Below are 22,242 nucleotides of genomic sequence, written 5' to 3'. Positions count from 1 at the left end.
ACAATGTATGGTTTTAAGGTGGGAGTAATATTGCTTATCAAAAAGAAAAAAATCCATTTGTGCACTTCAAAAATGAATATAGATTTTACACCTTTATTTCAAAATTCACAAAAATTAAAATAAATTTTAATAAAAATATTAATATGACAAGTAAAAAAATAATAGCATTTGAATGAAGAAACGTAACATACAGATTCTATTTTGATGTGTATTAGTAGCACTGCTATAACAAAAAAATAAAAGAGGAGTCGTTAAAAGTCAAGCACCAATAAATACTCTCTCTCTCTCTCTCTCTCTCTCAAAGAAAAAAAGAAAATGTCAAGTTCAAATCCTCGCCCATGATTTCCAAGCTTAAGCTTAGTAAAATTATTAAATATTCTAAAACTTCATCAAAGAATAAGAATTTCCCAACGACCTGTTGGGCAGGAAAATGTCTACATTTGGTCCACCACGTCATCCATGGACCCGCTAAGTTTTTTTATTAAATTCGTTGCGTTGGCCTTGTTGCCTTTTATTTTTTTTTTCAAATACATATATCTTCCAATCAATCAAATGAATTTTTTTAGTTAATGTGTCACATTATGATTATAAAAAAATATTTTTATTATACTTTTTTTAAAAGAAGAGATATTATTAGCTTGTTATTACTGATGTGGTGCAAATGTGACACAGTAAATTTTCTTCAATAACAAAGAATTAAGCATTAAATTTAAAATACTTATGTGAAAAACTAATTTTTTTTACCTACTTTTACTAGATTACTAGTTTAGTTTCATGAATTAGTAATAAGGAATCCGTAGCATTTTTTTTTNTTTTTTTTTTGAGAGATAGGTAGCGCGCTACCCGCTTCGTTTATTTTATTTTAGAAATAAACTTAGCTAAAAATGTGAATCAATTAGAATTCTAATTTGAGTCTCGGATACCAACCACCAAGCTCTTTGCCACTTGCTCTAAGGACGGCCGGTTTGTTTTATATAAATTATTGCTTGCTCCTGTGTTTATTAACTGGAGTTTTTAAAGTTTTAAGTTAGAGGTCAGGTTTATAATTCTTCAACTATTTTATAACTAGTTAAAAAATAAAATGTAAAAATTATAATTTTAATATATAAATTATTTAGAGATTGCCGTGATTTCTAATTACTAATTTAACAACGCATAAGTATTTACTCTAATTTTATGAAAATACAAGATCTTTTTCTTTAGCCCTGGTTGGAAGTCGGAATAAGTTATTCAAGATTAATTTATTTGATATAAAAAAAAAAAAAAAAAAACCAAAACCCCTAACCCCCACCACACCTCGAAATAATAGACGAAGTTCTGGTATCGTACGTGAAAAAATTTAGGTTTTTACTTGGTTGTTATTTTAAATGAACATTTCTAATTTCGGGATAAAACTACGTATTTATAAAATAGACCATATGGAGACATTAAATAAATTTTTCAAACATATAAACCGTTTACTATTTACATTACATTTTAATTTATGATATAAGGTAGTAGTTTATTAAAAAAGCTTATTCTGTTTAGTGGAGCATTCATTTGGGATTTGGGATTTGGGATTTGGGATTCATTTTATATAATAGCATTGTTTAATAGTTATAGTTCTATAAAGCTTCTGATTTTTAATTTGAAGAAAGAATGTTTAATAGTATTGTTTAATAGTTATAGTTCTATAAAGTTTCTGATTTTTAATTTGAAGAAAGAATGTTAGTGCGATGTTTTANCACACCACCCCCAATCCCCAAAACCAAAAAAAAAAAAAAAAAAAAAAAAAAAAAATTATGAACAAAATGGAATAAAATTATATATATGATGATGGGGACACCCCTAACACTGCTCATGGCATTAATTGTTAATTTGAGTGGTCCAAGGGACCAAGGGCCAGTGCTTGACCTTAGTAACCATTGGATGCCACTTTATCTATACCCATTAATTTACATTATCTCATTCTGTATATTAATAATTTTTTCCAATAAAGTGAGAAGAAAGGGAATTTAAAAATAACTTGGTTGTGCTCAAATGATAACCTAGAACTTACTACAATTAGGGTTCTTTTTGCATATATACCCTTGCAAATATGGAATCTTGCAACCGCTTTTACATGCATACTCTGTATATTTCCACGTCAAAATTTTTTCATAGATATATCTAATATTCGCCAAGAAATTTTTAACCGGGCATGCATGTAAACACAAACTTCGTAAGCGCGAAAACTCTTAAAATATTTTAACCATTGGCCCATGAATCTTAGGGGTAAATTAATCAAAAGTGACAGAGGGAGCAAGAACTGTTCGAGAATGATAATTTATTTTGTAATGAAGCTTATTATAACATTATAGCACAAAAAAATTTGACTTCCCCAAGGGGGGCAGTGATGGACACAAAAAAAGTCCTCAAACTCCTCACAAATGGGTGGGGAAGCTCAATTGAGAACATTAAAAAAAGCCCCTGCCTCCTTATCTAGGTTATCCTCATGTGTCCTGCTTATTAGAGAAGCACTTAAACATGATTACAGGGTTTTATTTTATTTTTTTAAAAAAACTTACACATGATTGCAGTTGTTCTTGCTTACTGTTGCCAAGGGACCACATGAAGGGTTTGTTCTGGAAGTGTATGGAAGGGAGGAGCAGTTAATTTGTGGTCCTAAATTCCTAATCCTATACTGCTGTTAATGCTCTCGCTCTCTCTCTCTCTCTTCCTTCTCACACACACACACACACACACACATGTTGTGCTCTTTTTGTGTCCTATACCATGTAAAATTACCTTCACTGACTTAACTGTGCTGGTGTTTGGTTTCTAAAAAAAATTTTAAAAAAAATATTTTTTTATTAAAAAAGTATTTTTTGTAGCTCACATTTGTAAAAAAAAAAAGTTTTTATTTTTTTCAGATTTTATGAAAAAATAGTATTTTTATCTTGATTTTTTATTTGAAAAATAGTATTTTTCTTGATAAACTTATTTTTTAAAAATTATTTTTCATGCTTTTTGCGAAAAACCAAACACTCCCAATTCCATTAGTTGGTAAATACCCTTGCCACTATGGGCGTGTGCGTGGACTTACAGACATCAACAAAAAAAAAAAAAAAATTTCATCCGGTGCAAGAATAATTTTTATGTAGGTATATGAGCTTACTGGCATCTTGAAAATATAAAAAAAAAGTTGAATTAAACGACACTAATATCTTGCATATTTTGAAATAAACTTTAGTTAAAAATGTAAAGCGATTTCGAACTTGAGATCTTAGATACTAACGATCAAACTCTTTACTATCTGCGCTTGGGACGGAAACATCGTTTTGAATTTGAATCTCATTAGACCTGCTTGTTTCTTATTTAAAAGTTTCCACCCATTAATTCAAGTTTCGCATGGACTTATTTATATAAAAAAAGATTAGAATATCAAAAACTACTTACACTCGCCATTCCTTATAAATAGTTTTGAACTTTACTAGCATGCTTTATTTGTTTTTTATAAAGGTATAGAAGGTCCAGAGTTTGATAACCATAAAAATAACATGGTATGCTCCGAAAGTTCATTTTTAATTAGCAATAAAGTTATGTTTGCATCCTTTGGTGGGATACTTCATCATGTATACTGCCAATGGAGTATGCCCACCATCTCCACCAACAACACAAAAAAAAAAAAAGAAAAAAAGGAAAAGCAAATATGATCTAAGCCCTACAAATACATACTTTTTTTTCCAATCAAATTCAATAGGAATTTGAGTGGAGTAGGTACTTAATTGGCCTAATTTGTGAAACAATTTTTCTGGAGTAAATTGCACATTGGTCATCAAACTATGAGGTGGTTGATACTTGGATTATCAAACTTTAATTTATTATATTTTCTAATTCCAATTTTAAAAATTAGTGCAATTAAGTTTAACAATCTAATTTAGTTCACTAAATATTATCACATCTTTGATATAAAAAAATGTAACCTTTTAATTATTAGCACATTATTAATCACAATATTGCTATGTCACTTTTATATTAACAATATATGAATGCTTAGCCAACTAAATTGGGTTATGAAATTTAATTACAACAGTTCTAAAATATCGAGCTAGAAATAACAATAAGTTAGAATTCGAGAATCAAAATGTCATCGGCCTCATAGTTTGAGAATCAAACATGAAATTTATCCATTCAGAAAATTAGAAGTAGAAGAGATAAACTCGTGATTTTTTTTTACTCCGAGGAAAAGGTGAGAAGAGTTTTTAACAATAATAAATGTTATTATGTTTTTTTAAAAAATATTTTTATTTAAATCATATTTCTCGAATCTTGAGCCGGAATAACAAATCGGGTAAGTTTGATCTTCTTCTATTCTTAGACCTTATCTCATATATTATTTTGTCCTTTTTATGTAATTTCTTACTCAAATACATAAATGATCTTATGGAACCTAATGCATGCGACCACTAATTTATAAAGTACATCAACTCCACCCACTCCTTTTTTATTACAAAAAAAAAAAAAAAAACAAATAAATGCAGCAGTACACAGAAACTGTCCTATGGAATAATTCTATAAACTCCTCCTTTTTTTTTTTATACTATTTTGACACCTTAGTTTGATTTAAAGTGACAGTTCCAATCAAGAACCATCAATAAATATGTCGTAGTATAACTCAATCAGTATCAGATGGATAAGGAAGTGTTTGGATTGGCATAAAAAGTGAACCAAAAACTGCTTTTACTCCGAAAACGATTTTCCGTTTGTTTGATTTTGTGTAAAAAGTGGTTCTGCGTAAAATACTTTTACAAATAATAAAAAAAAAATTGGGTTTTTGTTTTCCGCTCGTTTAACGTAAACGAAGGGCAAAGTTGTGAGGCCCAGTTCAGTCCAACCAATTATTTGCTTGCCAATTTATGGGCCTGGTTGGGTTTGGGTGGTGGGCCAATGGACGGTCAGGATTAGGTAGTTCGTCGCGAATCATAAAGCTAGCTTTCGCCGCGAAGCGAGGGAAAACTATCGGGACCGTCCGATCAACGTGGCGGCATCCACGTGGCTGATATCGGATCGGGTGGAGGGAAACTGTTTCAAAATTCGGACGGAAATTTAGTGGCGCGAAAACGAACCTGATCGATCTCCCAGGAAAAGAGGAAGACGATGGCGCGAAACCTTCTCCTGCTCGCTCTACTCTTCTTCGCACTGGTTTCTTCTAGAAGCTTCTCCTGGACCCCCTCGCCAAAGCCGGCGGCGGCGGCGCCGGAATCGCCGTCTCCGGCCACCGCTCTCTTCGTGCTCGGCGACTCCTCCGTGAACTGCGGCGACAACACCTTCTTCTACCCGTTCTGCGACCGTTCTCGCCACCGCCTCCTCCCCGATCTCATCGGTATATACTCTCTCTCTCCCTCTCTCTCTCGCTCATAACTGTTCTTGATCGCAATCGAACCCTTCCCATGGAGATGCGATTCTCCCTGAACCTGGTCTGTAGACCGCGCCGCGGAAACACTGAAACAGTGCTTTCGCTGCTAAACGAGTTGCATTTTAAGCTTCCCGGTGCACGGCGACGTGGAACACCCGGTCCATTCAATGTGCGCCTCCCAACCCTAATCCCTTCTCCTGCCTACCACAGCGGCGCGGATGGGGCTCCCTCCGCCGCGTCCCTTCTACTCCCTCAACGGCTCCGCCGCCGCCGCCGCGCGCGGCGTCAACTTCGGCTCCACTCCGGCGACCATCCTCTCCGCCGTCGGCGGCGGCGGAGGAGGAGGCGGAGGCTTCGTCTTCATGTTCCAGACGCTGAGCCAGCAGGTGCGCCAGGTGTTCGAGACGCTCCAGCTGGTCCAGCTCATGTACGGCCGCCGCGGCTTCGCCCGCCTCCTCGCCTCCCAGATGATCCGCGCCGTCCAAGTACTCTCCCCCTCTTTTACCGATGCTTCCTCAAATGAGCGGTTCTGATCCGATCTAGGGTTTTCGTGTTCAGGATCTCTACGACGCCGACGTGAGGAGGGTGGCGGTGGTGGGGGTGGGGCCTCTGGGGTGCGCGCCGAGAGTCGTGTGGGAGGGGGCGCGGGGATCGGACGGCCGTGATTGCGTCGACGAGCTGAACGAACTGATCCAAGGGTACAACGCGAAGCTGGCGGCGAGGCTGACGAGCTTGCGATCGCAGCTACCCGAAGCTGAGATCGTCTTTTGCGATGTCTACAAAGCGGTGACGGAGATTATCTCAAACCCTAGTGTCTATGGTAAGTGGAAGCTCTCCTTTTCTCGATTTAAGTTTGTATTGTATTTCTCTCTAGTTTCGTTGAATCGCTGATTAAGTTTATAGTGCTATAAAACCTTCTTCCAAAAATAGATAAGAATAGAATCACGCTTAGTTAAATCAATGTTGTAGTAGGAAGCGATGTCAAAGGACAAGTATCTTAACATTTAAGAGCTAGTAGAAACTTTTATTTGGCCAGATGATCCTGAGGGTGCAGTGAAAGCAATTTGCAGTTGCATAGCTATGAATGCCGACATAACTGGCAAATCAGAGTTGCTTCAGGAAAAGAAATCCACTTGCTTTTCTTTCTATACTCCATTAACTGTGTGCATTCATTTCACGTGCTTTAAGATTTACAATGGTGAGCTTTTCTAGGATTTGAGAATGTAAGGGATGCGTGCTGCGGGTTTGGCCGGTTCGGAGGAATGATAGGGTGCCTGGCTGGCGAGATGGCATGTACGGAGCCCGAGAAACACGTTTGGTGGGATTTTTACAGCACCTCTGATGCTGTTAATGCCATCCTCGCCAACTGGTTGTGGTCGCCATCGCCTGGGCCTGGAATCAGCATCTGCCAGCCAATCAGCCTTCAGCAGTTGGCAGGTGCCGAACGGTAGTCTACTACCCCTAATGCCCGGAAGGTAACCGCTTTTTTTGTTACTAAAGCTCTGCATGTAGATATACTGTTGGTTTTATATGCATTACCTCTGTAACATTGAGCTCTTTGAGTACATATTACATACTAATAGTTCTGTTATGAATACGAAACTTCCTACAAATGGAGATATTGCATTGAATCCTTATATGTATTTAGTGGTCGGGGGAATCGATGGTAAGAATCAGCAACTGGAAGGTTAATCTTATGAAGATCTGGGTGAATTCTGAAGAGGCTGCAGTTACTTGGTTATGTTTGGAACATTTGAGGATATACTAAACCAAGTTCTTAAAATTATGGATTAGCAAAGAACAGCTATATCTCTGGGTACTTCCAGATATGAAGGGCTTTTCTTGCAGAATTTTAGTAATTAGATAGAACTAGAACTGCTAGCAGCGAATATTATGCCCTAGTCGTCGAAATCCTGTTATTTTTACTTAGGAATCAAAATACAGTGAAAAGTAGCTTATAGCTTTTCCGGATCTCGATTGATATACTGCTATATATGTATATATTATATTTTGGGAGACTATTTAATTGTATGAGCCTAGATGGTGGCTGCATCATAGTCCACTGCTAAATATTGACACAAATTAAGATCTTCATGAATTTGGCGCAAATAGAAAGCCTCAACTGCAAGATAAAAGCCACAATAACAGCAGTAACTTTCACATGCAAGTGGCGAAATACCTGTTTGATCTATGTGTTTCTAGTTAAAATGAGGAAACTTTTTTATTTGGTTTCATCGGTCTTAAACAAATTTTCTTCTTCTATATTTTGCTTAAAATTTGTACTTGTCGCTCAGTAACTTATAACGCACTAGTTATGGAAAAAGTGCATGATGTTTTTCAATATAAAGATTTCCCATGATGTTTTTTTTAAAAAAGTAATTACATGCCCTTTTGTCTTTTATTACCTGGTAAGCTTAGCATTTACAGCTTACTCAACAAAACCAACCCATGATTCTTCATGCTTCCCAACTGCACTGCCGTCCCTTTTAACTTTTCCATTACAATGTTGCTGAGTTTGGCATCCTCATCTCCTCCCCTCATGCATTTGTTACGTCATTTATATGCTGATATACATTATGCTTCTCTTATTCTGAAAATGCAAATGCACGCAAATGACAATTCCCTTATAAAGTTGCTCATCCTTAAGTATGAAACAATTTAGCAATTACCCGTCAAAATATGTGACATTTTATTTCTTATCACTCTCACCCCCTTGTCTTTCTGCAATTGATCAATTCATATATCACTTTCTGAAGTCAAATGATCCTTTGCTTTGAGGAACCCATCCTTCAGAACTAAGCAAATTTTACCTCTTTAGAAAATTGAAAACGTGCAATTTGTTGAAAGACTCGAAACATCCAATTCTCTTTGCAAGTTTGTGCCACTTTAGGTCACTGGAAATACTTTCTTTGGTGTTATCATCGTATAAAGGCCATTGATTGAGGCCCTAGGTGACTAGGTCCTTGTTTCTTGACATACGCAGATACGCCTGCAAACATACATTGTAACTGTATCTAATATAACAAAGTGCATTGTTTGATATGGTCAAATATCATATTAGGGATATGTTTTTTGTTTTAATGTTGTAAATTTGTGTTTCTAGTTAAAACATTTTCAGGATTAACTCTCGAAAATTAAGTTAAAATCATTAAGCCACTCAGAAATCAGAAGGTTAGTCAACATGTGTTAGTTGATTATCAAACTTGTATTGCCGCAATTTGCTCTGTGATTGAAGATTATTTCGTTGCTTAAATTGAATTAGTGGATTTACATAGTGATTGCTATGCAAATTTATTTATCTGAATGTAATTCAGTTGTTCCACAAGCATCTCATCTCCAAAGTTATACTTCCTTGAAAACATAGCTGGCATGGTCAACCAACTATACATTGATAATGCGTAGTTGCATGCGTGTCACAACCTATACAATGTTATATCAGAAGATTTAAGTAATGCATGCTTGGTTTCTAAGCATCTCTCTTCAACTATTCTTCCTAAATTTCAAATTGATTTGTTTCATACTTCTATGCTTCATCTTCTCCAAATATTTTATATATTTCTTTACTCTTTTGCCATGCTTAAATTGCCGACTGATGTGACATTTTCAAGTCAAAAAGACAAAAATCTCATTGTGTTCATTTTTCAATTCCTATTCGCCTATTCATGCTGCATTTTGTTTTATCGCTTCCTTAACTAGTAGGCTTTGAACCTGTATTGCAACATTACCTGAAAAATACACAACTAATAAATCGAGTACCTACTTGGGTGCTAAGCAAATCTCTTTTCTGGTGCATTAAAAATAAGCTCCATCTTTTTCTCTCGTAGTTTATTCATTTACTTTCTTTTTAGTTATTTATTACTTATTTATGGCATTTTTAATTGGTTAACATCTTAGGAAGTCAAAATAACAAGCATTTCCTTAATTGGAAAGCATCTTTTTAATCCCAGTTTTAAATTGCTAACTCATCTTAAATTTTCACAAATCAAACATAAACTAGTAGGCATCTTATTGCTTGGTGGCCGCTTCGGACATGATCTGCACTAATTCTGATTCGATGGAATCTCTTCCTACCAAGTCATTTGCCCCAAATTGAGCACTACTACTATATGAAGTGGATATTCTGCCACAACCCAATTATGAGGACTTAAATGAAAAACACTGCAAAAAATTTTAAATTTTAAATTTTAAATGGTAAATGTTTGAGCTTCTTTGCACTTCATATGAATTGAATTTTGTAATCTTATGATATTATTTATATGGTCTCAAACTTATTTAAAAATTATCAATAGTAGGTCAACTTAAATACTAAATAAATAATATGTAAAAGTTATATATTATAGTTTTTAAAATATTTAAATGGTCTAAATTATTTTTAGTGATGCCAATAGTTAATTAGAATGCCCTGATGCCAAAATGACTGTTTATCTAGTTTACTTGCTAACTGTTAATCTAATAAAAGCGCAGAGGTCGTGACGCTCCTTCCATCCAAGAGTCATAAATTTTATATTAATTCTAGCACTTCTTTTTTATTAATACTAAAAATTGAATTAAATTTTTTATTTTTTACTGCAAAAAAAATTAAACAAGAATTGTTTAAATATTTGGTGGGAGGAATGCAAGATTTACACCTTATTTTTGGCTGTATACTTTTTGACTTGTTGAACCGGATCGCATTTCTCATTTATTAGGTAGAACGAAAATATTCCTAGCGTTTTGCCCGGTCCAACTTGTTGAACCGGATCGGATTCGGCCACTTTTGACTCGCCCTCACGCAACCGACACGCGCGACCGGTCCGGTTTTTTGTCTTGGCGCCGAACTGGCGAACCAGCGTGCCGACCGATCGATCCGACGGTTATCTAGTGCTCTGAGCCCACTGATTCCTATTCCAAGATTCGTGCGTGATACTCCACTACACAACTGGTCACGTGCCATTTTCCTCGCACGTGCGCGACGGTGCTTCCGTTGTCGAGCTCTCCTCCTCCTCTCGACCACTTGCTATATAACGCCCATCCGCAAGGGTCTCCTCCAAACCCCACGCTCCCTTCAATACGTTCCCGTTCTCTCTCGCCTCTTTCTTTTCCGCAAGAGAGAGAGAGAGAGAGAGAGAGAGGGAAAGCGATCGAGAAAAAGAAGAGGAGGAGGACAAGGAGCCGTTGAGAGGAGGACCTACTGGTAATTTTTTGTACGATCTTCGATTCGCTTTCGTTTCCGTGATCTTTCGACGGATTTGAGGTCGATCTTGTTGTTCGTTTCTCTCTAATTTTCGATTCTGTTCGGTTTGGGGCGATCTCATAGATCGATCTCTTGTTCTCCTCGATTTGGTTGGGGCTTGATCGATTCGTATGATATTTCGCCTCCTATCGTTCAGTTTCTACGGCGATTCGATCGATTTCTGTGGTTTTCTGTCGTTGATTTGTTGGATCTTGGTGTGTTTGCTCTCGATCTCTTAGATTTCGCGAATTGTTTTGGTATTAGAAGATGCTAGCGCGCGAAATGTTTTAGATGGCGTGATATTGTTGTTGATCTTGGGAATATTTGCTTATGGATTGGTAGATCTCTTTATTTGATGCTGGATCTGTATGAATCTCTATGAAATTTTGGCTAATTGTGTGGATTCTTGTATGGGAAGCAGAGGAGCAATGGGGCTCACTTTTACGAAGCTGTTCAGCCGCCTTTTCGCAAAGAAGGAGATGAGAATATTGATGGTTGGGCTCGACGCGGCTGGTAAAACTACGATTCTCTACAAGCTGAAGCTTGGCGAGATCGTCACCACTATCCCCACCATAGGTGATGCATCTTTTCTTTCTTTTTGTGTGCCCCTAATCTTTTTTCTCGTTTTGAATCATAATTTCTGTATTATGTATGTTTCCTCCTATTTCCTTTCCTATTTGCTAGTTTGCATTTAGTTTTTCTTTTGGACTTTTATTTCATAATCCTGTTGTCATCCTTTTTGATATGATCATTTCCTGAATCTAGTTATACTGATTAAGCAATGAACCCAGAGATAAATCCTTTTCTGGAAATAGCACATTTCTTGGAATGGTCTTTTCACGAAAAATCAGAATCAACCAACATACTGAATTATTTTCCCTTGAAATCAGCTTTATTAATGATTGTTCCAGAGAACCCATTCTTCCTATTATCGAAGTTTTAGTTGATTCTTCAATGAAATTGTTCAATCAGAATTGAAATTTTTAATATGCAGATTAGGGCGTACATCATATGCTTTTGATATCTTACTAGTTTTCATTTTGTGCTTTGATGAAAGAGGATCTGGAACTAGGCCTGTTAGCGGTGCAGTCCTGATATATACAGTCTTACCTTCTAAGTTTGAACCTGCAAATGTATTGTTAGCTGTATATCCTGTAACGATGATTTAAAATGATTTAACGGACTTAAGTGCAGGATTCAATGTTGAAACTGTGGAGTACAAGAACATTAGCTTCACTGTTTGGGATGTTGGTGGCCAGGACAAGGCAAGTGGTTCTTACTATCCATCTATAAATGTTAAAGTCCTGACTCTAGTTTAGTTGTAGGAGTAGTTTGATGCCCTGAACTATTTGAAACTGTTGTAGTTCATGTAAATATGCTTAGTGTTTGCATAATAAGGGGAATTTTGTGCTTCTTGTAACCCATTTATTGTGGTGTAGCAGTTGATTTTCTAGATAAGCACGTGAACAAAGAATTAATCGCTTACTAAATCTTAGTCCTGCAATCCATTTTGTCAAAACAGATTAGACCCCTCTGGAGGCATTACTTCCAGAACACCCAGGGCCTTATTTTTGTGGTGGACAGCAATGATAGAGATCGTATTGTGGAGGCCAGAGATGAGCTCCATAGGATGCTGAATGAGGTAAAGTTATTTTCGTTGTGGTTAAACTGTATGCATTTTCGCAATATTGCTTTTTCCTATCTCTTAGGGTGCCATAGGATACTAAAAAGTCCATGTATCATACATTCAATTCAATTTGGTGAGGGTGGTTTTGTGGCAAGGATTTGTATGCACTTGGAATTGTTATATATCTACGTGCAGTACAAACTACTTGTCCAACCAGATCATTTTGTGGTAAACAATATGTTTTCTACTTACTGTGGGTTTGCCACTCAACTTCTTGAACACAACATCCCTATTGGTCATTAAAGAAATTGAAATTTTGTACAGATGTAATTTTATATGAAATTCGCTTGAAACCAAAAGCTGTAATTTTCATTACCGATTTGTTTCAACTGTTGGCAGGATGAGTTACGTGACGCTGTGCTGCTTGTGTTTGCAAACAAACAAGATCTTCCCAATGCCATGAACGCTGCTGAAATTACTGATAAGCTCGGCCTGCACTCCCTGCGCCAGAGACACTGGTACGGCGCTAGCTTCTTACGTTATAAAATTGTCTGCGAATGGAGTTTTTAAATACTTCTGTGATGCTAATATGTCAAATATTTTTGTGTAGAAGTCTGTCAATGCATGGTTGAATAATTTGAGGTTATGAAAATTTTCAACATTAGTTTAGTTTGCCTTGAATGCTGCATGCACAATTCTGCCCAGTATGTGTGGCTGAATTATGCAAGCTTTTGTGATTTTATTGGCAGCAAAGTAGTAACTCTCTGCTGGATGTTCATGCAGATTATAAAAAAGTGTCTAGTTTAATTTTTAATATCATCTGTAACACCATCCTGTATTAGGTGTGTCTGATTGGTGAAATTTGTAACTTGGTGTTGCAGGTACATACAGAGCACCTGTGCTACATCTGGTGAGGGGTTGTATGAGGGTCTGGACTGGCTCTCCAACAACATTGCCTCCAAGGTATGTTTTATGTCTCTCGTTATTCCCTTATTTCTCCACCCTGATAAAAGAAATGAGTGAAATATTTGGATGGTTCCTGTAATATCCCGTTATTACAACTTGGTATCTAAACTTTTCATCTGAACACTTTCGTCCCTGACCCTTTTCATCTATTGTGATTTCATCCCCCGATGTGAAAACAAATGCTGTAGTACAAATACTTTTTTAACCTTGTTAATTTGTGGAAGTAAGAAGTCATTTTGCATGAGAAGGGGAAACTGAAAAGTTTTAGATCTTTTTGACAATCAACCCAGATGTAGTTGTAATCATCTGTCAGAGAAAATAGAATGAATTGATCTTGACCCAAGAAAGTCTTCGATTTCTTCCAAAAGCAGATGATTATTCATCCGCTTCTGATGTTCCGTGATTAGCCGGGACATCGAGGAAGATACAAACGAAAAGACATTTCGGGATCAATGTGATTCCATCTGGTGGGATTGCAATGTACTATAAAGTTAAGGGACTATAGTGTTTTGGGTGTAAAATTCACGGACTAAATAGTTATACACTGATGATAGTACAGGGATTTCCTTTGATTCTACTTGCTTGCTTGCTTTTAACTCCCTCTTATCTTTTGCATTGCTGTACCACTTTTCTGTTTTTCGCATCTTTTTTCACTTTTGCTTTTCTATTTTTCCTTTTTTGTGGTGTGGAATTTGATTGTAGTGATGTCCTCTCCTACTTCAGGGTTAACTCTTTGGAGGGCTTGGAAAGTCTTAGCAGAGCTTGGAACATATCACTTTGTTGGGTCAAATATGTAATATATCTATATAAACTTGTTACAGATATTTGTGGGTTGCTTGTGGAAAGCTCAATCTTTGAGCTGTAAAATTGTTGCTGATGGATCGCTTTTGTTTTCTTTTGCTTGACCTTTTTTTTTTTTGTTAAGATTGTCCTCTCTTATGTTCTCGTTGGAACCGTTGTCTTTTGTTAGTAATTTGACTTGTGTTGCTGTCCATATTAGTGCTTGCTACTGGTGTTTTTATTCTTTTCCTACAGTGTGGCTGAAAATGCTGTGGTGGTTGTTGGATGTTAATTGTAATTTTGGAACTAATTTTGGAGTTTGTGTATGGGTAATCACTGTACTGCCACGATAGTGTCCGGTCGGTAATCCTTTTGAGTTGTTGAATCCCGAGTTTGTTAAGTTTCACAAGCATTGCGTGATTAATTCGGGACCACAAGCAAATTTGACTTTATTGCAAAATAATCATTTTAATTTGTCTAAAGTAAAATAAAATAACTGATTTAACGGTATCAGGGATTAAAGGGTAATATGTATAAAAAGATTATAAAATCATAAAAAAAATTTATATTATCTGGAACTTAAATGTGATATATATAATGATAGATAGATAGATAGTAGGTTTTGGTTTTGTGTGCTACTAAGAGCACAGAAACTTTCGTGCTCTTAAATCGTTTTCGATAATAAAATTTTCGAATCTACAATCGAATTCGTTAAACTTAATCTAGTATATATGAAGTATCTAGAAAGTAAATTTTGCAAATTTTTGATAATATTTATCTAGTGATTGAAAGAGTTCAAAATCAACGGTTGAAAATAAAAATTTTAAAAAAATAGTAATATAACATAAACTTTCATTCAGAGATATTGATATTGCAATAAATAGTGTAAAAAAAAATTTTATTAAAATTTTATCTAATTTGAATATTTCTACACTATTAAACTTGCAAACAATATACATCAACCATTAAAAATTATTAATTTTAAATACTTTCGATTGCTAGGTAAATAATATCGAAAAATCACAAAATTTATTTTTTAAATACTTCAAATATATTAAATCAAGCCTAATAGAACTGATCGTCGATTTAAAAACTCCATCATCGAAAACAGCCTCCGTGCTCCTAATAGCATACAAGACCTCTCTCTCTCTCTCTCTCTCTCTCTCTATATATATATATATATATATATGAACATTTTAGAACTCCAACATAATCTTAGTTCAGAGTGCATATATATCAGACCGACCGTCCCTAGCGCAAATGGCAAAAAGACTTGGTGATTGATACCCGAGACCCAAATTCGAATCCTAATTAATTCACATTTCTAATTTCTAAATAAAATAAATTCGAATCTTAGTTAATTTACATTTCTAGCTAAGTTTATTTCTGGGAAAACTTCAAAAAATCCATTGTGGTTTCAATTTTTTTCACTTTAGTACCCTGTGGTTTAAAATGTATCAAGTTAGTACCCTGTGGTTTCTCACTTTATCACTTTAGTACCCTGTGGTTTAAAGTGTATCAAGTTAGTACCCTGTGGTTTCTCACTTTATCACTTTAGTACCCTGTGGTTTGAAATGTATCAAGTTAGTATCCTGTGGTTTCTCACTTTATCACTTTAGTATCCTGTGGTTTTAATTTTGTATCAAGTTAATACCCTGTGGTTTTTTAAATCACAGGGTACTAAAGTGATAAAGTGCGAAACCACAGGGTACTAAAGTGATAACGTGCAAATCCACAGGATACTAACTTGATACACTTTAAACCACATGCTACTAAAGTGATAAAGTGAGAAACCACAGAATACTAACTTGATACACTTTAAACCACAGAGTACTAAAATGAAAAAGTGTGAAACCACAGAAGGGGTTTTTGAAGTTTTCCCTTTATCTCTAAATAAAATAAACGAAACTTCTCTAAAAAAAAGAAAAGGAGAGTACATATATCAGGTTACGAATATGACTGTCAAGGAACTTCAAATATATTTTAAAATCTTAGGCCAGACAATAAATGACTCTTTAGAAACCAGAAAATGTCTCCCTAACACACACAACTTAAACATCCAATCTTATGTCTTTGTATTTCATAGAAGTGCAACTAAGAACTTTTCTTAAAGTATCATTTCAATCTCTAAATACTGTATTACCTTTAATTAGACTCTACATGGCACAATATGATTACATCACTATTACAAAGAAGACTTTCCTCGCGTTGAAAAGATTTTTTGGCTGTCGCGTTGCAGGGCTGATTATATAATCTAGCACCTTTTTCTTTTTTCCTCTCTAATCTTTTTAGTTGAGAAGAGAAGGAAAAAAAAAAAGGAAAAAAAAAAAGAGAGAACCCCAGTGCCATACACCATCGTAAGTCTACATTGTTGGACTACTACTAATCGAACACACATATCGGAGATGCAGACAGACACTTTTGACACAAACTCATACAAACAATGACAAAAAAACTAATTCATAATAGATATTCCTGTACTATACAATAACAAACTTACTCTCTGTGCAAGCGTACCTCGATCTCATTGAGGTAAAGCACTGAAGCAGCCAAAACAAAAATCTCCATCAACAGATGTTTGAAGTTGCCGCTCTGAAAATCTGTAGTTGCTGTGTCAGCTAAAAAATGCAACACAGATCATGCCCACCTTACCCAGACACAGCCGTGGCAGAGGCCCAGGTATGAAAGAGCCCATGAGATTTAAGCCTGAAAAAGTAAAACTCTCACATTAAAACACACACCATTATAACAGATAAAAGCAGTTCTAATAGAGGTCAACGAGATATTACACATCGCTAGCTACAGGCCACAGTACAGTTTGAGATAAATAAAAACAAGCATCTTAAGGCAAACTGGCAAGGTAAATTTCACTTGTAGGGCACTAAGTCATATGGCTCGACATTGCAAATAAATGCCTCTATTTTCAGGCGAATACTCAATTGTCCATCTGAACTAACAGTTCATGCATTAATGCCGGTCGGTACTTGTAATCTGCCAAACAGTACTAAATAAATAAATTGAGTTTCAAAAAAAAAAAATTACTTGTTACGAGATAAATTTTTTTTCTCGTAACAATCCGCATATAATCTTGCACCCAGCTACCACGTAGGCCCTATATATCACCTTGGAAGCAAACATTTTCATGCTTTAGAACGTTGCGAAGAAGACCAGAAGTTTCATAGGGATAGGCATGGAAGACGAAAGAAAGGAAGACCCAATAATTACATACGGTAGTCGATAATATGCGTAGGAAACTATTACTCTTAAAAGAAAAATCTACCTCAAGCAAACCAACATGCCAAAATAAGATGCTTCCTAAATTTACACAGGTAGCATACTTACATGTAAATGTTGTCTGAATCAATTTCATTGAACAAATTAATGTAAAAGCGAAAGCCATCAGGGCTAACATCTCTGCAGAGTAGACCTGTGAAAATGCAACATAAAAATGAGATTCTGCCATCCATAACTTGCTAGATATTTACATTACAGGAATTGTCTGAATTTCATGCACCTTTGCTTTCGGCAGTTAAAAGGTGTTCCTTAGCCAAAGCCGGTGCAATTCCTAAAGTAAATGCAGCATCGCTGGGACTAATCCCTTTTCGCAGGGCATCTGGCTTCTGTGCCAGGGATTTTAACCTCGCAAAGACCTATGTCAGATGAAATTTTATTATTATAAAATGTAAACCAAAAGTAAGGAAGCAATCTAGTTAGTTACGCAAATTCTTATACACATTTTATTGGAAACAAGGAAAAAGGTATCTTGATACTTTGTCCGTCAGATTAAGATAACCTGCTACCTAATTTTTCATATTTACTTAAGAATGTTATATTGTCAGAAATAAGAGACAACAGAAAATGAGGTTTTTACCTAAAGTCAATTCTTTGATGGCAACAAATTTTCCATCAGAACGAAACATTTTGAAAGTGCTCATTAGAAGTATTTCAATAGCAGAGTATTCCTTAACCAGAATAATTTTATGTGAGAGAAAAAAAGCCACGATACCTCATCATCACTGTGGGACTTATTCTGAATCACCTTAACTCCACTATCAAATTTTCTTAGCATAACTGGGCTGCAAATCATCAGCATATGTAAGGTGTACTTACAACATGAATAGAAGAAATGTATACTATTCACAATTCAAGCATAAAAAATATTGGGTCACAACAAGCTGGACATTACATTTTGATGCTTGACAACATTTTGCTTAATTCGCAGACATTAGTGCCAGGTTGGCAAGGTTGGAGCTTCTGAAAAGTGCTGGTTTATTAGAGTTGTTCAAGAAAGCACAACATTTATAAAAAAAAAAAAATTCCCCCTCAACAACTTCTCACTGCAGCAAAAATAAATAAATAAATAAATAAAATAAAATAAACCTTCATATTGGGGTTTTTGATTTTCAGGTCTAGAAGCTTATTTCAGCTTCCAACCACAGCAATGCTCCAGGTTCATTTTGTCAGGTTCATTTTGTCTGCCAAATGCCTGACTAATGCCTCTCAAAGTAGGAAGCTGCCCCATAAGCTAGGCCAAATAGTCATTTACTCAAAGCAGTATTTGAATTTAGGATATCATAAGGAATTAAAGGTTCTGTAGTGCATACACATCAAATTTCTCCCAAATAGCACAAGCTTGCAAAAGGTCCTCGGGTGAGATCAACTCTAAGGGAGACGAGCAAAAGGACTAAACTTAGAAGACAATAAAAATGTGAATGCACACGAAAGTAAGAACCAAAGAAAGAAGTAAAAAATAAAAAAAGCATATACCTGTCCCTCTGGCACGGTTGAAGAGACAATACACCTCTACCAGTGACATCATCCCACCAGCTCTCTCAAGTGGTAGTTTGACAAAGTCCGCTAGCTGAAAACCATACAAAAAATTCCATAAACAAACAACAACCTGCAACAATCTTGTTTTTTCACTAGTTATTACATACTAGGAACAAAAGCACAAGATAAAAATCAGAGAGGGAAAGCAAGTAACATGTTCAGAAATCACAACATTTATTTCTCTGAAATTTCCACAATTGAAATAACAGATCAAAGGTCAAAATTCTTTCTTCAAATTTTGACAAAAGAGATATTATTCCGACACCTGTGAGAGTGAAAGCACAGATTTCTAATGGAACAAAAACAGCCATTAATAAATTATCACTAAACAAGACGTTAGAGACCTACAGTAAACACCAGTGCTAAATTCATCATTTAAACATGCTTAAAAAGGGGCCTGTGACCTGTCTAGAGAGAAGTTGATCTAGCAACTCATGCTTCACAAAAAGCTACTAAAAGTGTGATTTTACTAACTGGTATATATCTTTAAAACACAAGGTGCCACCATTCCTAAAAATGAAATCTCATACAAGAAAGTTAAAGTCTCAATGCATCAACAACTCTTTAATCAATTAGTTACCGTGGCAGAGCATCACCAAATGCACCATTTAAGTAATAAACAAATAACTAAACTATCAGTGCATGATAAAATTGCATATAACCTGGCGTGATAATTGTTGATGATATAGAGCACCAGCAGACTCTTTTGTAACTGGTGAAACAATACCAACACTCAATAGCCAATCTTGCATATCTTGCTTGGAACCCATCTCTTCATCATTGGAATTTGCCTGAGCAGTCGAATTGGATAACAACTTCAAGCGCATTTTCTCTGCTAGTTGAACCATCTCCTTAGCTTTGCTCTGCAAAGAACAATATCTCCAGATTCTTTCAGCTCCACAAGAATGAAGATCAAGTACATAGAGGGTACGGATAACAAAATCGACATCTATAATAGATCAAGTCTTTATCATGACTCACTATAGGTGGCAACAGAAGGCGATAATTTTTAACATAATTGTAGCTAAACGAACATGTTGGCATTCAGCATATATGCAATATGCCATGGGTTTAAGTTTCCCACTTTTTTTTTTTTTTCCTCTTCTTCCTGCAATCCCGCTTGCTCTCTTCACCTTTTTTTTCCCTAACGTTTCCCTCATGCCCTTTCTCCCTCTCTTCTTTACACTTCTTGTCCAGTTCGCTCTCTCAAGTAAGTTTGATAATAACGAACAAATTGCAAGCCTGCTCCAGCTATAGCCAATAATATTTTCCCTAGGTCATGTGCTATTCCTAATGTCTATCTCTCAAATTTTGAAGCACGAAAATACTACATATCGAAAAAAATAAAGCCCCCCGACCCCTGAAATCCCTGAACAAGAGGACGCTGAACACGCAAATTATCATTCCATTCTTGCTCCATACTCTTGTGTATACTCAATTAATAGTATAACAATCCAACCATCCTAGATCAAACCAAGAATGGAATGATAAACAATACCAAAACACACGCTCGGGTACTATTTCATAATTAATATACAACAAACAAGAAGAGATCAAAGAAACAAACCATGAGGGCATTCAAATCCTGGAACGCGTCGTTCAAGCTCTTATCCGTACTCTCCCACATCTCCTGCTCCTTCCTCAGTATCCCCGAGACCCCCACCACTGGCATCCGTATTCCTCCGCCCCGCTCGCTCCCCCCAAACCCTAACCCCGTCGTCCCCGTCCCCGGCCCCGACGCCGCGTCTTCGTTCGCCAGCGCCGCCTCCCACGCCTTAGATCGGAGCACCTCGACGAGCCTCCCGTAGAAGACGTCCGGATCAGCCTTCCCCCTCATCACGACGGTGATCACCTCCGATCTCGCGGCGGCGCCGCCCCTGGGGGCGGCGGAGGCGTCGGAGAGGGATATTTGGAGGCGGATGCGGGGGGAGGAAGCGGCGAAGATGGATCGGAGGGACTTCTTGGGGGGGAAGGCGTGGACGATGGAGTAGAGGGGGAGGGCACGGGCGGAGGAGGAGGGTTCGTGGATCCAGATGAGGCGGTGGGAGGTGAGCGCGAGGAGCCGGGCACGGAGCGGAGGGTGGAGGAGGGAGGGGTTCTCCTCCGCCTCTAGGTCAACGGAGGGGACGAGGTGGCGCTCCACCTCCCCCGGGAGGAACACGGGGCGCCCCGCGTCGGTGAGCGCCGCGGAGGGGAGCCACGGGGACGACGACGCCATGGGAGGACGCGGAGGAGGTGAACGCGCGCGAGCGCGAGAGAGGGAGAGAGAGCGAGAGGATCGTCGACGGGGACGAGGGGAGAAATGGCGTAGAGAAGAGGAGGTATAAATATAAGCGGGTTGGGAAATTAAGGGGAAATGCAGGGGCAGTTTCGTAATAATAGACAACAGAATGGGTAAAATAGGTGAATTGCACATTACTTATCTTAAAAGTTTAACTTTGTTTACACATTAATCGCGCTCTATAGTCTATACATATCAAAAACAAATATTACAAAGTATCTCGACATATTCAGGTATCTTGAATTTCGGCGTGAGATTACTACTGATGCTACATTAGCGCGCTTGGTTTAATGCAGTAATGTAATACTAGATTGCAGTATTTATAGCATTAATACGTTTTGTTCAGTCTATAAAATTTAGTAATCCTGACATAAAAGTATAGCTTTTTTCAAAATTGCCCTTGTTGTGGTTATTTGAATATTATTTTTTGCGAAAATGACGAATGGAGGGAAGCTGATTGTGATGATTACCTGGGAGGACGACGCAATAGAAGATGATACGTGTTCGTGCGAGAGAGAGAGAGAGACGTCGAGAGAGAGAGCGAGAGAAAGCGGTGTGCGAGAGAGAGGGGGGAAGGCGAGAGAGAGATGAAAATAATGCTGTTAATTAGATTAGGGTTGTTGGAGGGTAAAATTGTCATTTTACATAATATGTAGTATTAACGGGTTTCAGAAATGCAAGATACACGACCCCCTTCCATTAATATTTTCGATGTAATCCTGCTCGATTTGTAATACTATATTAACGACTAGATTACATAGCGGATTAACCAAACACAATTATCCTTGCAGGATTGCCTGTAATCCTCGCAGGATAACTCGAACCAAACGCACCCCAAAATTAATAATATAATTAATTTTAAAATTTTTTTAAAGCATTAGATTAAATTAAATTATCTTTTTATTTAAATTGATTTATTTTAATTTGAATTAAAAATTAGTCAATGAGTTTTAGTCCTGCGATAAAATAACATCGAGTCAAAATAAATTACATATTTATCTAATATCTAATATAATACATTAATATATATTTGATACTGTTTGAATTTGTATGTATTTAAAACTAGGGGCAAGTATTTATATATTTCTAAAAAAATTTTGGACTTTTTAATTTATATTTTTTAGAAGGCTTACATTAAAAATTATTTTTTAAACATTTCAAATTATTTC

The 22,242-nt window shown here is 36.6% G+C and overlaps 3 protein-coding genes across 4 annotated transcripts; 2 read left to right on the top strand and 1 right to left on the bottom strand.

The window, feature by feature from the left end:
* LOC109728267 (GDSL esterase/lipase At1g71250-like) lies at positions 5,071-7,473 on the top strand. Of its 2 annotated transcripts, XM_020258638.1 has the most exons (5): positions 5,071-5,344; positions 5,588-5,862; positions 5,936-6,197; positions 6,590-6,852; positions 7,026-7,473. In XM_020258638.1, exons 1-4 carry the CDS (start codon positions 5,119-5,121, stop codon positions 6,826-6,828), a joined length of 1,002 nt encoding a protein of 333 aa, XP_020114227.1. In that variant the 5' UTR covers positions 5,071-5,118; the 3' UTR covers positions 6,829-6,852; positions 7,026-7,473. The 2 variants fall into 2 exon arrangements, with proteins under 2 accessions (XP_020114227.1, XP_020114226.1); XM_020258637.1 differs by lacking the exon at positions 7,026-7,473 and having other exon boundaries at positions 6,590-7,016.
* Positions 10,391-14,212, top strand: LOC109728199 (ADP-ribosylation factor 1). Its single transcript, XM_020258559.1, has 7 exons — positions 10,391-10,550; positions 11,011-11,165; positions 11,784-11,854; positions 12,112-12,231; positions 12,616-12,734; positions 13,098-13,179; positions 13,906-14,212. Exons 2-7 carry the CDS (start codon positions 11,018-11,020, stop codon positions 13,909-13,911), a joined length of 546 nt encoding a protein of 181 aa, XP_020114148.1. The 5' UTR covers positions 10,391-10,550; positions 11,011-11,017; the 3' UTR covers positions 13,912-14,212.
* LOC109728310 (vacuolar protein sorting-associated protein 36) lies at positions 16,017-21,092 on the bottom strand. Its single transcript, XM_020258690.1, has 8 exons — positions 20,360-21,092; positions 19,455-19,655; positions 18,730-18,823; positions 18,567-18,624; positions 17,969-18,038; positions 17,477-17,612; positions 17,305-17,389; positions 16,017-16,668 (listed from the first exon to the last, which is right to left on the bottom strand). Exons 1-8 carry the CDS (start codon positions 21,008-21,010, stop codon positions 16,611-16,613), a joined length of 1,353 nt encoding a protein of 450 aa, XP_020114279.1. The 5' UTR covers positions 21,011-21,092; the 3' UTR covers positions 16,017-16,610.

This window comes from Ananas comosus, linkage group 23, assembly GCF_001540865.1.
Source record: "Ananas comosus cultivar F153 linkage group 23, ASM154086v1, whole genome shotgun sequence".
In the NCBI taxonomy this organism is placed as follows: domain Eukaryota; kingdom Viridiplantae; phylum Streptophyta; class Magnoliopsida; order Poales; family Bromeliaceae; genus Ananas; species Ananas comosus.
The sequence above is the reverse complement of the archived record's forward strand: the minus strand, read 5'-3'. Positions and strand labels throughout refer to the sequence as shown.